At 46.9% G+C, this 12,132-nt stretch overlaps 1 protein-coding gene across 1 annotated transcript in view; it reads right to left on the reverse strand.

Annotated features, from left to right (window-relative positions):
- The window catches only part of LOC126361110 (uncharacterized), a 59,232-nt gene that overhangs the window by 16,769 nt on the left and 30,331 nt on the right, over positions 1 to 12,132 (reverse strand). The window contains exon 2 of the mRNA XM_050007766.1: positions 10,910 to 11,260. Within this exon, the coding sequence (XP_049863723.1) occupies positions 10,910 to 11,260 (351 nt within the window). The remainder of the gene's footprint in view (positions 1 to 10,909; positions 11,261 to 12,132) is intronic.

A 12,132-nucleotide genomic window follows, 5' to 3' on the forward strand; every position in this document is an offset into this window, starting at 1 on the left:
TGAGGTACAGATATTTTTCATTTATTAACGTATCTTCGAGACACGTAATGCAGATCTGATTGAGATACCCTCAACAGTAATCTATCATACGGTGCGTTCAGATTCTTTTATTACCAGTTTTCTCCAAAAACTTCGGCATTGTGATGCAATGAATGAGAGCCACATCTTTCTCTTTCGGCACGCTAACAATGAGAGGCGTGCGAAGTCTTAGTTGAAAATTGCGCCCAGTGAAATTTGCAGCCAACTTGAATCCTATGAAACTTCCAGCCACTTTGCCTGGAAGCCACTTGTTCACTACGTAACAGTCTCCACGAAACCAGAGTCTTCACTCACCACCTCCCTGCACCCGCAGGGAAATGCTGTGGGGCCCTGTCTGAGATGCGTCGACACCGCCATGCAAATTAACAACGTAAACAAAATATCCTCCTGGGGAAGCAGAGCAATTGTCTACATAAATATCTACGATAATCAATCTTTCATACGCATGTGGCACTGCTTATACTTGTTATAAAGTTTCTATCCTACTTTTTCTTCTTTCAAGATGCATATCAACATCTACAACTACATCATCTACATCTACACAACTGCTCTGCAATTTACAAGTAAGCGCTTGGCAGAGGGTTCATCGACCAACTTTCAGGCTATTTCTCTACTGTTCCACTCTCGAAGAATGCGTGGGAAAACGCACATCTAAATCCGTCCGCGTGAGCTCTGATTGCCTTTACTCTATGATGACGATTATTCTTCCCTATGTGGGTTGGCGCCAACAAAATATTTTCGGAATTGGGGGAGAAAGTTGGAAACTGAAAATTCGTGTCAAGATCGGTCTGCTATGAAGAACGTCTCTGTTTTAATGATTGCCATTCCAACTCGTGTGTCATATCAGTGACACTCTCTCCCCTATTTCACGGTAACACAAATCGAATTGCCCTTCTTTGAACTTTTGCGAAGTCCTCCATCAATCCTGTCTAGTAACGACCCCATAACGCACAGTAATACTCTAACAGAGGACGGAAAAGCGAAGTGTAGGCAGTCTCCTTCGTGGATCAGTTGCATCTTCCAAGTGTTTTACAAATTAAACACGGTCTTTGGTTACCTTCCCCACAACATTAACAATGTAATCGTTACAATTAAAGTTGTTCGTCACTCTTACTCCTAGATATTTAGTGGAATTGACAGACTTTAAATTTGTGTGATTTACGGTGTAACCGAAACTTAACGGATTCGTTTCAATACTCACGTGGATGACTTTACACTTTTCATTATTTAGGGTCAAAACTGACACTTTTTGCACCATATAGATACACTCCTGGAAATGGAAAAAAGAACACATTGACACCGGTGTGTCAGACCCACCATACTTGCTCCGGACACTGCGAGAGGTCTGTACAAGCAATGATCACACGCACGGCACAGCGGACACACCAGGAACCGTGGTGTTGGCCGTCGAATGGCGCTAGCTGCGCAGCATTTGTGCACCGCCGCCGTCAGTGTCAGCCAGTTTGCCGTGGCATACGGAGCTCCATCGCAGTCTTTAACACTGGTAGCATGCCGCGACAGCGTGGACGTGAACCGTATGTACAGCTGACGGACTTTGAGCGAGGGCGTATAGTGGGCATGCGGGAGGCCGGGTGGACGTACCGCCGAATTGCTCAACACGTGGGGCGTGAGGTCTCCACAGTACATCGATGTTGTCGCCAGTGGTCGGCGGAAGGTGCACGTGCCCGTCGACCTGGGACCGGACCGCAGCGACGCACGGATGCACGCCAAGACCGTAGGATCCTACGCAGTGCCGTAGGGGACCGCACCGCCACTTCCCAGCAAATTAGGCACATTGTTGCTCCTGGGGTATCGGCGAGGACCATTCGCAACCGTCTCCATGAAGCTGGGCTACGGCCCCCACACCGTTAGGCCGTCTTCCGCTCACGCCCCAACATCGTGCAGACCGCCTCCAGTGGTGTCGCGACAGGCGTGAATGGAGGGACGAATGGACACGTGTCTTCTTCAGCGATGAGAGTCGCTTCTGCCTTGGTGCCAATGATGGTCGTATGCGTGTTTGGCGCCGTGCAGGTGAGCGCCACAATCAGGACTTCATACGACAGAGGCACACAGGGCCAACACCCGGCATCATGGTGTGGGGAGCGATCTTCTACACTGGCCGTACACCTCTGGTGATCGTCGAGGGGACACTGAATAGTGCACGGTACATCCAAACAGTCATCGAACGCATCGTTCTACCATTCCTAGACCGGCAAGGGAATTTGCTGTTCCAACAGGACAATGCACGTCCACATGTATCCCATGCCACCCAACGTGCTCTAGAAGGTGTAAGCCAAGTACCCTGGCCAGCAAGATCTCCGGATCTGTCCCCCATTGAGCATGTTTGGGACTGGATGAAGCGTCGTCTCACGCGGTCTGCACGTCCAGCACGAACGCTGGTCCAACTGAGGCGCCAGGTGGAAATGGCATGGCAAGCCGTTCCACAGGACTACATCCAGCATCTCTACGATCGTCTCCATGGGAGAATAGCAGCCTGCATTGCTGCGAAAGGTGGATATACACAGTACTAGTGCCGACATTGTGCATGCTCTGTTGCCTGTGTCTATGTGCCTGTGGTTCTGTCAGTGTGATCATGTGATGTATCTGACCCCAGGAATGTGTCAATAAAGTTTCCCCTTCCTGGGACAATGAATTCACGGTGTTCTTATTTCAATTTCCAGGAGTGTATTTCGTTTAAATCATTTTGCAACTGATTTTGATATTTTGATGACTTTTCTAGACGGTAAATGACAGCGTCATCTCCAGTAAATCTAAGGTCGATACTCAGAATGTCACATAACTAATTTTTGTAGATTAGGAACAACAGAGGGCCTATAACACTCCTTGGGGAACACCAGATATCAAGTCTGTTTTACTTTACGACTCTCCGTCAATACCTATGAACTGTGACCTTCTGACAGGAAATAACGAATCCAGTCGTAGAGCTGAGATGATACTCCATAGCCCTGCGATATTCATTTGAGGTTGCTTGTGCGGAACGCTGTAGAAAGTCTTCTGGAAATCTAGAAATATGGAATTAATTTTACTCCCCTGTCAATAGCACTTGTTACTCCATGAGAATAAAGAGCTAATTATGTTTCACAAGAACGATTATTCTGAACCTGCGGTGACTATATGGCAACAGAATGTTTTCTTGGAGATAAATAATAAGTTCGAACGAGGAATATGCTCCAAAATCCTACTGCAAATTGAGTGTGTAATATAGGTCTGTAAATCAACGGATTACTCATCTTTCCTTTCTTCAATACTGATGTGACCTGTGCAACCTTCTAGTCCTTAGATGAATGTCCTTCGTAGAGCGAGCGGCTGTACACTATAAATAACTATGGAGAGATTACATGAGCATTCTCTGGAGGGAACCTGATTGGTATGCAGTCTGAACCGGAAGACTTGCCTTTATTAAGTGATGCGAGTTACTTCGCTACACTGAGAATAGCTACTTCTAAGTTACTCATGATGACAGCAGTTCTTGATTCGAATTCTGGAATATTTACTTAGTTTCGAAAACCATATTCAGTAACTTTAGTGGTTCTCTAATCAGTAACATTACCATGTACTCTCTGTCCTAATATGAAAAATCGTTACTCTTTGTCCATGCAAATAAAAGTTGTTGTTTTGTTATCTAAGTTAAGATGTTAAATAAGTTGTAAAGAATACTATGTTCTTTTAAAGTGTATCTTACTTAATATATATCATAATACTCTCGTATCTTCCACTTCACAATAACGACAATGATATGCAGAATTATATGGGGTTGTTGCTCTCACATAATTCTCGCAACACTGCAAAGAGAAAAGATACGGATATCCGTGTCAGTGGTGTTAAGAAAGAGCTGTTATCGCTAACATTTAGCAAAGCTTCAGCAGCGGATGGAGTTCCTATGAGATTCTTTACCAGGTTTCCTTTTGAGTTTAGCTCATTTTATCCATAATCTATCATATATCTCTCGAATAAAAAACGGTGCCCACTAGTTTGAAGAGTACACAGGTCACACCCATCTACAAGAAGACTATCAGAAGTGAACCTCATAACTAACGTCCGATATCCTTGAGATGCGTTTGTTATCGAGTCTTAGAACATATTCTGATTTCAAAAGTAATGCTTTACAGTATGGATCTGATAACATCGACCATGTGAAAACCAACTCTGAGTGCTCATCCGAGATCGAAGAGAACACTTGCTGAAATGTAGCTGTAGAAGATACTAAAGCCAGGTCAATGCAAAAAGCTGCAGGGAGAGATGTCGCTGATTTAGAGGAGACTACAGAGGCTGAGGCGAACTTAAAGTTTTCAGCCATCACTGCAGTCGTCTCCTACAATCACACAGCTTAGGAGTGGTAAGCAGGTGGCACTTTTGCAGCCACTGAGACGAGGAGAGTGTAAAGCTAATTAATTTCCATTCGGATTACATTTCGCAAATCAAATTTTCACTGCCTGTTTGTTTCATCCCATTGTGCTTAGCCAAGCTTATTGGTGTTCATTGATATTTTTCCAGGGACTTTAATCACTAACCCTTTTTACAACCATTGGCCATATTCATTACATGGTTTCAAATTGTTCTCTTATGTATACAACGATCTGTGCCATATTTGCAATCCCTTGTACCACTTGTTAAACTTCCGTTTTCTTCAGTTCATAAATCATTTTTATGTCGTCTGGTACTAAACGAGGTTGTTAAAGTGAACATTAGTGTACTGTCATACTGTAATGGATCTCTTCACTAAAACAGCTGTGTGAGGCGTGGACCCATACTTCCATGCTTGTTTGGTCCATCAGTAGTAATTTTCACTTAATAGGACATTATCATCTACATCTACATCTACATCTACATGTACATCCATACACCGCAAGCTACCTCACGGCGTGTGGCGGAGCGTACTTTAACTACCTCTGTCGGTTCTCCCTTCTATTCCAGTCTCGTATTGTTCGTGGAAAGAAAGAGTGTCGGTACGCCTCTGTGTGGTCTCTAATCTCTCTGATTTTATCCTTATGGTCTCTTCCCGAGATAAACGTAGGAGGGAGCAATATACTGCTTGACTTCTTGGTGAAGGTATGTTCTCTAAACTTCAACAAAATCCCGTACCGAGCTACTGAGGGTTTCTCCTTCAGAGTCTTCCACTGGAGTTTGTCTATCATCTCCATAACGCTGTCGCGATTACTAAATGATCCTGTCACGAAGCGCGCTGCTCTCCGTTGGATCTTGTATGTCTCTTGTATCAAACCTATCTGGTACGGATCCCACACTGGTGAGCAATATTCAAGCAGTGGGCGAACAAGTGTACTATAACCTACCTCCATTATTTTCGGATTGCACTTCCTTAGGATTCTTCCAATGAATCTTAGTCTGGCACCTGCCTTACCGACGATCGACTTTATATGATCATTCCATTTTAAATCTCTGCTAATGCCTACGCCCAGATAATTCATGGAATTAACTGCTTCCAGTTGCTGACCTGCTATATTGTAGCTAAATGATAAAGGATCTTTATTTCTGTGTATTCGTAGCACAATACACTAGTCTACATTGAGATTCAATTGCCATTCCCTGCACCATGTGTCAATCCGTTGCAGATTATCCTGCATTTCAGTACAATTTTCCATTGTTACAACCTCTCGATATACTACAGCATCATCCGCAAAAAGCCTCAGTGAACTTCCGATGTTATCGACAAGGTCAATTATGTATATTGTGAATAGCAACGGTCCTACGACACTCCCCTGCGGCACACCTTAAATCACTCTTACTTCGGAAGACTTCTCTCCATTGAGAATAAAATGCTGTGTTCTGTTATGTAGGAACTCTTCAATCCAATCACACAACTGGCCTGATAGTCCATATGCTCTTACTTTGTTCATTAAACGACTGTGTGGAACTGTATCAAACGCCTTGAAGAAGTCAAGAAACACGGCATCTACCTAGGAACCCGAGCTTATGGCCCTCCGAGTCTCGTGGACGAATAGCGCGAGCAGGGCTTCACACGATTTGCTGCACAACCTTGTTTCTTTTCAAATCGGATAATTATAAGAGAGCTTCCCATCTGCATAGGTCACCGGGGATAGCATCTTGAGGGTATACTAAACAGCTTAACTGACACCTCATACCCTCGCCCCATGTGCCTGCTCGGACCCTGACGTAGGAGCGGCCACCTGTCCACTCACAGAGTGAATGAACGAGTACTGAGGGCCAACCTCCTCACTAACTGCCACCTCTAACTTACAGAGAGTGCCGACGCACTGCGTACGTTGGAAAGTGGCTTTGCAGCCAAGCCCCTGGGAAAAACAAGCGACACCTGAGGTGTCCCATGCGGCGCGGGATATCCTCCGCCGCTACTATGGTCCCACCCAGCCTCCTGCAGAAAGCAGACTGCAGGCAAACTGTCTTCAGCCGCTAGCAATGTGCTGCTCCTCCTGCATCCACACACAACAGGCAAACGGCTTATCCATCCGATTATTGGTAATTTAGGAGTTAACTATACGGACACACAGAAAAATCTAACTATGTATCTTTCTATCTACTAATGTGGCAGATACGGAGACTATTACCTGACTGAACTGTCTCCAACTGCCGCTACAAATGACAACTGCAGTAGAGACTGCGTCAATTTACGCTAAAAAGTTGCTAAAACGCGAGACTACATCTCATAAATACTTAAACACACAAGGAATTTAAGAATTAACTATTGAAGCACACAGCAAAACATGATTCTGTAACCTGATACTCTACTTATATGTCACAGACGGAGGTTGGCACCTGACTGAGCTATCTGCAGTGGTAGCTTGCTGTTAAAATCAAACGATATCTCCGCTGCAGCCTGCGTAAATCTTCCCTGCAAAGTGAGTTTACCTTTCTTTAATCGAAGAGTTCTAAGGTCGTCTTCCTTCGTAACTATATAGGGCTCTCGTATTGCACAAACTTTTTGTATAGTTACTATGTGAGTGACAAGATCATTGACGAAACTGTCAATCGTACAGCAATGACCTGACATGCGGATGCATGCAACATCGATTATAAAAGCTTAACTGCCTGAAGATAAAATCTTAGTCGTTCAAGCAAATTGCAAAAGCCAGTGATAGCGGACAAAATAATAAATAATTTCCATGTTCCAAAATGAAAAACTAAAATCGTTAACTCCGCATCCTACAAGACGCCAACGTGCGCTCTCTACCTCTCGATTAGCCATGAGTGCGCCTCTACATTTTCCCGCCTCCAGGCCCCCACCACCATCACTCAAACACCTTGAGGGCATTGCAACTCGAACAAATCACTTTAACATTTATCCTTGTAAATACACCCACCCAGGCTACAGACTGAGGACAGCATCCGCACATAGTCCTCCATCACCCCCCCCCCCCCCCCCCCCTCCCAGCCACCACACTGCAACACTAGAAAATCGCTTTCACGTTTATTCTTGGAAATACACTCCTGGAAATGGAAAAAAGAACACATTGACACCGGTGTGTCAGACCCACCATACTTGCTCCGGACACTGCGAGAGGGCTGTACAAGCAATGATCACACGCACGGCACAGCGGACACACCAGGAACCCCGGTGTTGGCCGTCGAATGGCGCTAGCTGCGCAGCATTTGTGCACCGCCGCCGTCAGTGTCAGCCAGTTTGCCGTGGCATACGGAGCTCCATCGCAGTCTTTAACACTGGTAGCATGCCGCGACAGCGTGGACGTGAACCGTATGTGCAGTTGACGGACTTTGAGCGAGGGCGTATAGTGGGCATGCGGGAGGCCGGGTGGACGTACCGCCGAATTGCTCAACGCGTGGGGCGTGAGGTCTCCACAGTACATCGATGTTGTCGCCAGTGGTCGGCGGAAGGTGCACGTGCCCGTCGACCTGGGACCGGTCCGCAGCGACGCACGGATGCACGCCAAGACCGTAGGATCCTACGCACTGCCGTAGGGGACCACACCGCCACTTCCCAGCAAATTAGGGACACTGTTGCGCCTGGGGTAACGGCGAGGACCATTCGCAACCGTCTCCATGAAGCTGGGCTACGGTCCCGCACACCGTTAGGCCGTCTTCCGCTCACGCCCCAACATCGTGCAGACCGCCTCCCGTGGTGTCGCGACAGGCGTGAATGGAGGGACGAATGGAGACGTATCGTCTTCAGCGATGAGAGTCGCTTCTGCCTTGGTGCCAATGATGGTCGTATGCGTGTTTGGCGCCGTGCAGGTGAGCGCCACAATCAGGACTGCATACGACCGAGGCACACATGGCCAACACCCGGCATCATGGTGTGGGGAGCGATCTCCTACACTGGCCGTACACCTCTGGTGATCGTCGAGGGGACACTGAATAGTGCACGGTACATCCAAACCGTCATCGAACCCATCGTTCTACCATTCCTAGACCGGCAAGGGAACTTGCTGTTCCAACAGGACAATGCACGTCCGCATGTATCCCGTGCCACCCAACGTGCTCTAGAAGGTGTAAGTCAAGTACCCTGGCCAGCAAGATCTCCGGATTTGTCCCCCATTGAGCATGTTTGGGACTGGATGAAGCGTCGTCTCACGCGGTCTGCACGTCCAGCACGAACGCTGGTCCAACTGAGGCGCCAGGTGGAAATGGGATGGCAAGCCGTTCCACAGGACTACATCCAGCATCTCTACGATCGTCTCCATGGGAGAATAGCAGCCTGCATTGCTGCGAAAGGTGGATATACACTGTACTAGTGCCGAAATTGTGCATGCTCTGTTGCCTGTGTCTCTGTGCCTGTGGTTCTGTCATTATGATCATGTGATGTATCTGACCCCAGGAATGTGTCAATAAAGTTTCCCCTTCCTGGGACAATGAATTCACGGTGTTCTTATTTCAATTTCCAGGAGTGTATAACCGACAAGGCTACAGCAGCCTCCTCAGTAACAGATATTTTCAAGAGTTTCTCCCTTTTTCTATTAACTGCACTGATCTCTTCAGTGGACTAATCTCGTAAGTGGACGACTCAGTCGAGTTATTGCCGTGAGGTTAGAGGCGCCTTGCCACGGTTTGCCTCTCCCCCCTCCCCTCCCCCCCCCCCCCCATCCTGCCCCGTCGGAGGTTCGAGTTCTCCCTCGGGCATGGGTGTGTGTGAGTTGTCTTTAGCGTCAGTTAGTTTAACTTAGATTAAGTACTGTGGAAGTCTAGGGATCGATGACTTCAGCAGCTTGGTCACATAGGAAATTATCATAAATTCCCAAAATTAGTGTTATATATGTCCTAATGTCCAGAAAAGTAGCTATTGGCCTCATAGAGAGCCCCCAGATTGGTAGAGAAGATTTAACAGAATATTGTGCGAGTTCTAAATATCTAAATATCTAGGAAAGCCAACACTATACGAATTTATGACAATTCAGCCCTTTAATATATGGTTCATCGGAAGAACCTCACGTGGGAATTTCAGAACGTCTGTAATGATCTTTGGTGACAGAATAATTTATCTAGTGATGCAGCAGTCTACCACTCCACTTAATGCACAGATAGCCCATCTAGTCACAGATGACAGTGTAAGGACGGTTTGAAAAGTTGTCGCCCTCGGTCACGGCACACTGGGTCCATGACTTCCTCCACATATGTTATTGCTACTTACAAGAGGCTTCGCTTGAAGATGCAAGTCATTACGTCCTGTAGTTGGTTGTACGCAGCTGCTGGAACGTGGCACGGTGCGTAAACTCTAGGAATGTGAAAAAATCGAGTATCGTGTAATGATAAAGTTTTTTGTAAGAGATGGTTTGACGCTACCCGAAACCATTTGAGATCAATAGGTGCGTATGGTGACTCTTTTACTGTAATATTTCAATAGCGAATGAATGCGCTGCCATGAGTGTCTAAGACGGTCCCGTGAAGGATGTCCGGAAAGTGTAACCAAAAAATCACAGCAGAAATCTTGGAATATGTGCACTGTATGATCTTGGAAGGTCAACGTACGAATGTGCGCGAAATTTACAATATTGGCGGAATTTCAAAATAAATTGTCTGCCGTATTCTGCGTGAAGAACAGTGAATGAGGAAACTTAGTCGAGATGAACGAATTCGCGTAATTTCAGAGCAATGTGTTTCCTGAAGAGGGGCAGCAGCCTTTCCAGTAAAAAAAAAAAAAAAAATGGTTCAAATGGCTCTGAGCACTATGGGACTTAACATCTAAGGTCATCAGTCCCCTAGACGAAGAACTACTTAAATCTAACTAACCTAAGGACATCAAACGCATCCATGCCCGAGGCAGGATAAGAACCTCCGACCGTAGCAGTCGTGCGGTTCCAGACTGTAGCGCCTAGAAGCGCTCGGCCACCGCGGCCGGCTCCGTGAAAAACAACGGTGATTTATGTGTTAGCGACAATGTGCGAAATCTGAAACAACCACTATGCAAGCAGTTCTTAGTTACGAAAAAGAGCAGGATGTCATCAGTGGTAAATACTGTGGGACAGGGATACGAAAGAAAATCTGCGAACTGAATATCTTGAAATACGTAAAACATATCTAGATGTAAAATTTCAAGAAAAGGAAGTTCAATTGTAAAAGAAACAAATTTCTTTCATCAAGACGGTACCCCTAAGAACTCAAGTATTTCAACGGTGGCAAAATTGAGGCACCTGCTTATGAATCCACCCTAATAGTCCCCTAAGACTTCCATTTCTTCGGAATAGTCAAAGACTTCCTTGTTGGTCCGCAGTTTTTATCCAGTCGATAATCCACTGCTGCTGTCGATCAGTCTTTTGCATCGCAACAGAAACTGAATAATGTTTGTGGACCACTGGTCGATGAAGTGTATTAAAGTTAGATCCGATTATGTTAGAAAAGTAAAAATTTTTTAAAACTCGAATTCTGTTCAGTCCTCTAACCGACTGCGACAAGGAACAGGTACCTCAGGCTCCTTGCCGCCGCCGAGGTTTCTCGCAGCGAAGGCCGCGAGGCCAATGACGGCGGCGCCCCCCAAGGCGGCGATGACCCACTTGGCGTAGGGGCTGGCGCCGCCGTCGCCCGGCCCGCGGTGGTGCTCGGGCTTGGCGCAGATGGGCGCGGGCGCCTTCGGCGGCTTGCAGTCGCTGCAGCCCCTGGGCTGCGGCTCCACAGCGTGCGGGCACACGCAGCAGGGCGGCGGCGGCGGCTCCTTGCAGCAGTGGTCGCGCACCGGCTCCGGGTCGCCCGGGCAGCCGCGAGGGCCCGGCGGGCAGCGCACCGGGCACAGGCTGCGCAGGTTCTCCTCCTCCTGCGGCTGCAACACGATCTTCACTAGTGATGTGGCCTCTGGGCAGCGGACGGTGAGAAGTGCAAGTAGGTGGACTCGTCTAATGCTCGGTGGGAGCAGAAGACTTCTTCACGTGGACCACCTAATCCTAGGAAAACGCTTGAAGACATTGCTGCGTAAATGGAAAAATGTGATAGTTCTTCGACAGCTAAATTGGTAAGGTAGCGCACCCTTACTGGATGACTTAGTCTCCAGATCCGCATCCGACCATCGCAATTTACGATTTCCTCACTTTCAGACCAACTTAGCGACAGTTTTTTAAGACTTGATAACAAACTTATCTCAGTGCGTTATCATCAGCGAATAAATACATTACTGGCCATTAAAACTGCTGCACCAAGAAGAAATGCAGATGATAAACGGGTATTCATTCGACAAATATATTATACTAGAACTGACATGTGATTACATTTTCACGCAGTTTGGGTGCATAGATCCTGAGAAATCAGAAACTAGAACAACCACCTCTGGCTCTAATAACGTCCTTGATACGCCTTGGCATTGAGTCAAACTGAGCTTGGATGGCGTGTACAGGTACAACTGCCCATGCAGCTTCAACACGATATTACAGTTCTGCAAGAATAGTGACCGGCGTGGCCAGACGTTTTCAGTTGGTGACAGATCTGGAGAATGTGCCGGCCAGGGCAGCAGTCAAACATTTTCTGTATCCAGAAAGGTCCGCAGCATGCGCTCGTGCATTACCCTGCTGAAATGTAGGGTTTCGCAAGGGATCGAATGAAGGTTAGAGCCACGGGTCGTAACACATCTGAAATGTAACGTCCACCGTTCAACGTGCCGTCAATGCGAACAAGAGGTGACCGAGACGTGTCACCAATGGC

Source organism: Schistocerca gregaria, chromosome 1 (assembly GCF_023897955.1).
Source record: "Schistocerca gregaria isolate iqSchGreg1 chromosome 1, iqSchGreg1.2, whole genome shotgun sequence".
Taxonomy (NCBI): domain Eukaryota; kingdom Metazoa; phylum Arthropoda; class Insecta; order Orthoptera; family Acrididae; genus Schistocerca; species Schistocerca gregaria.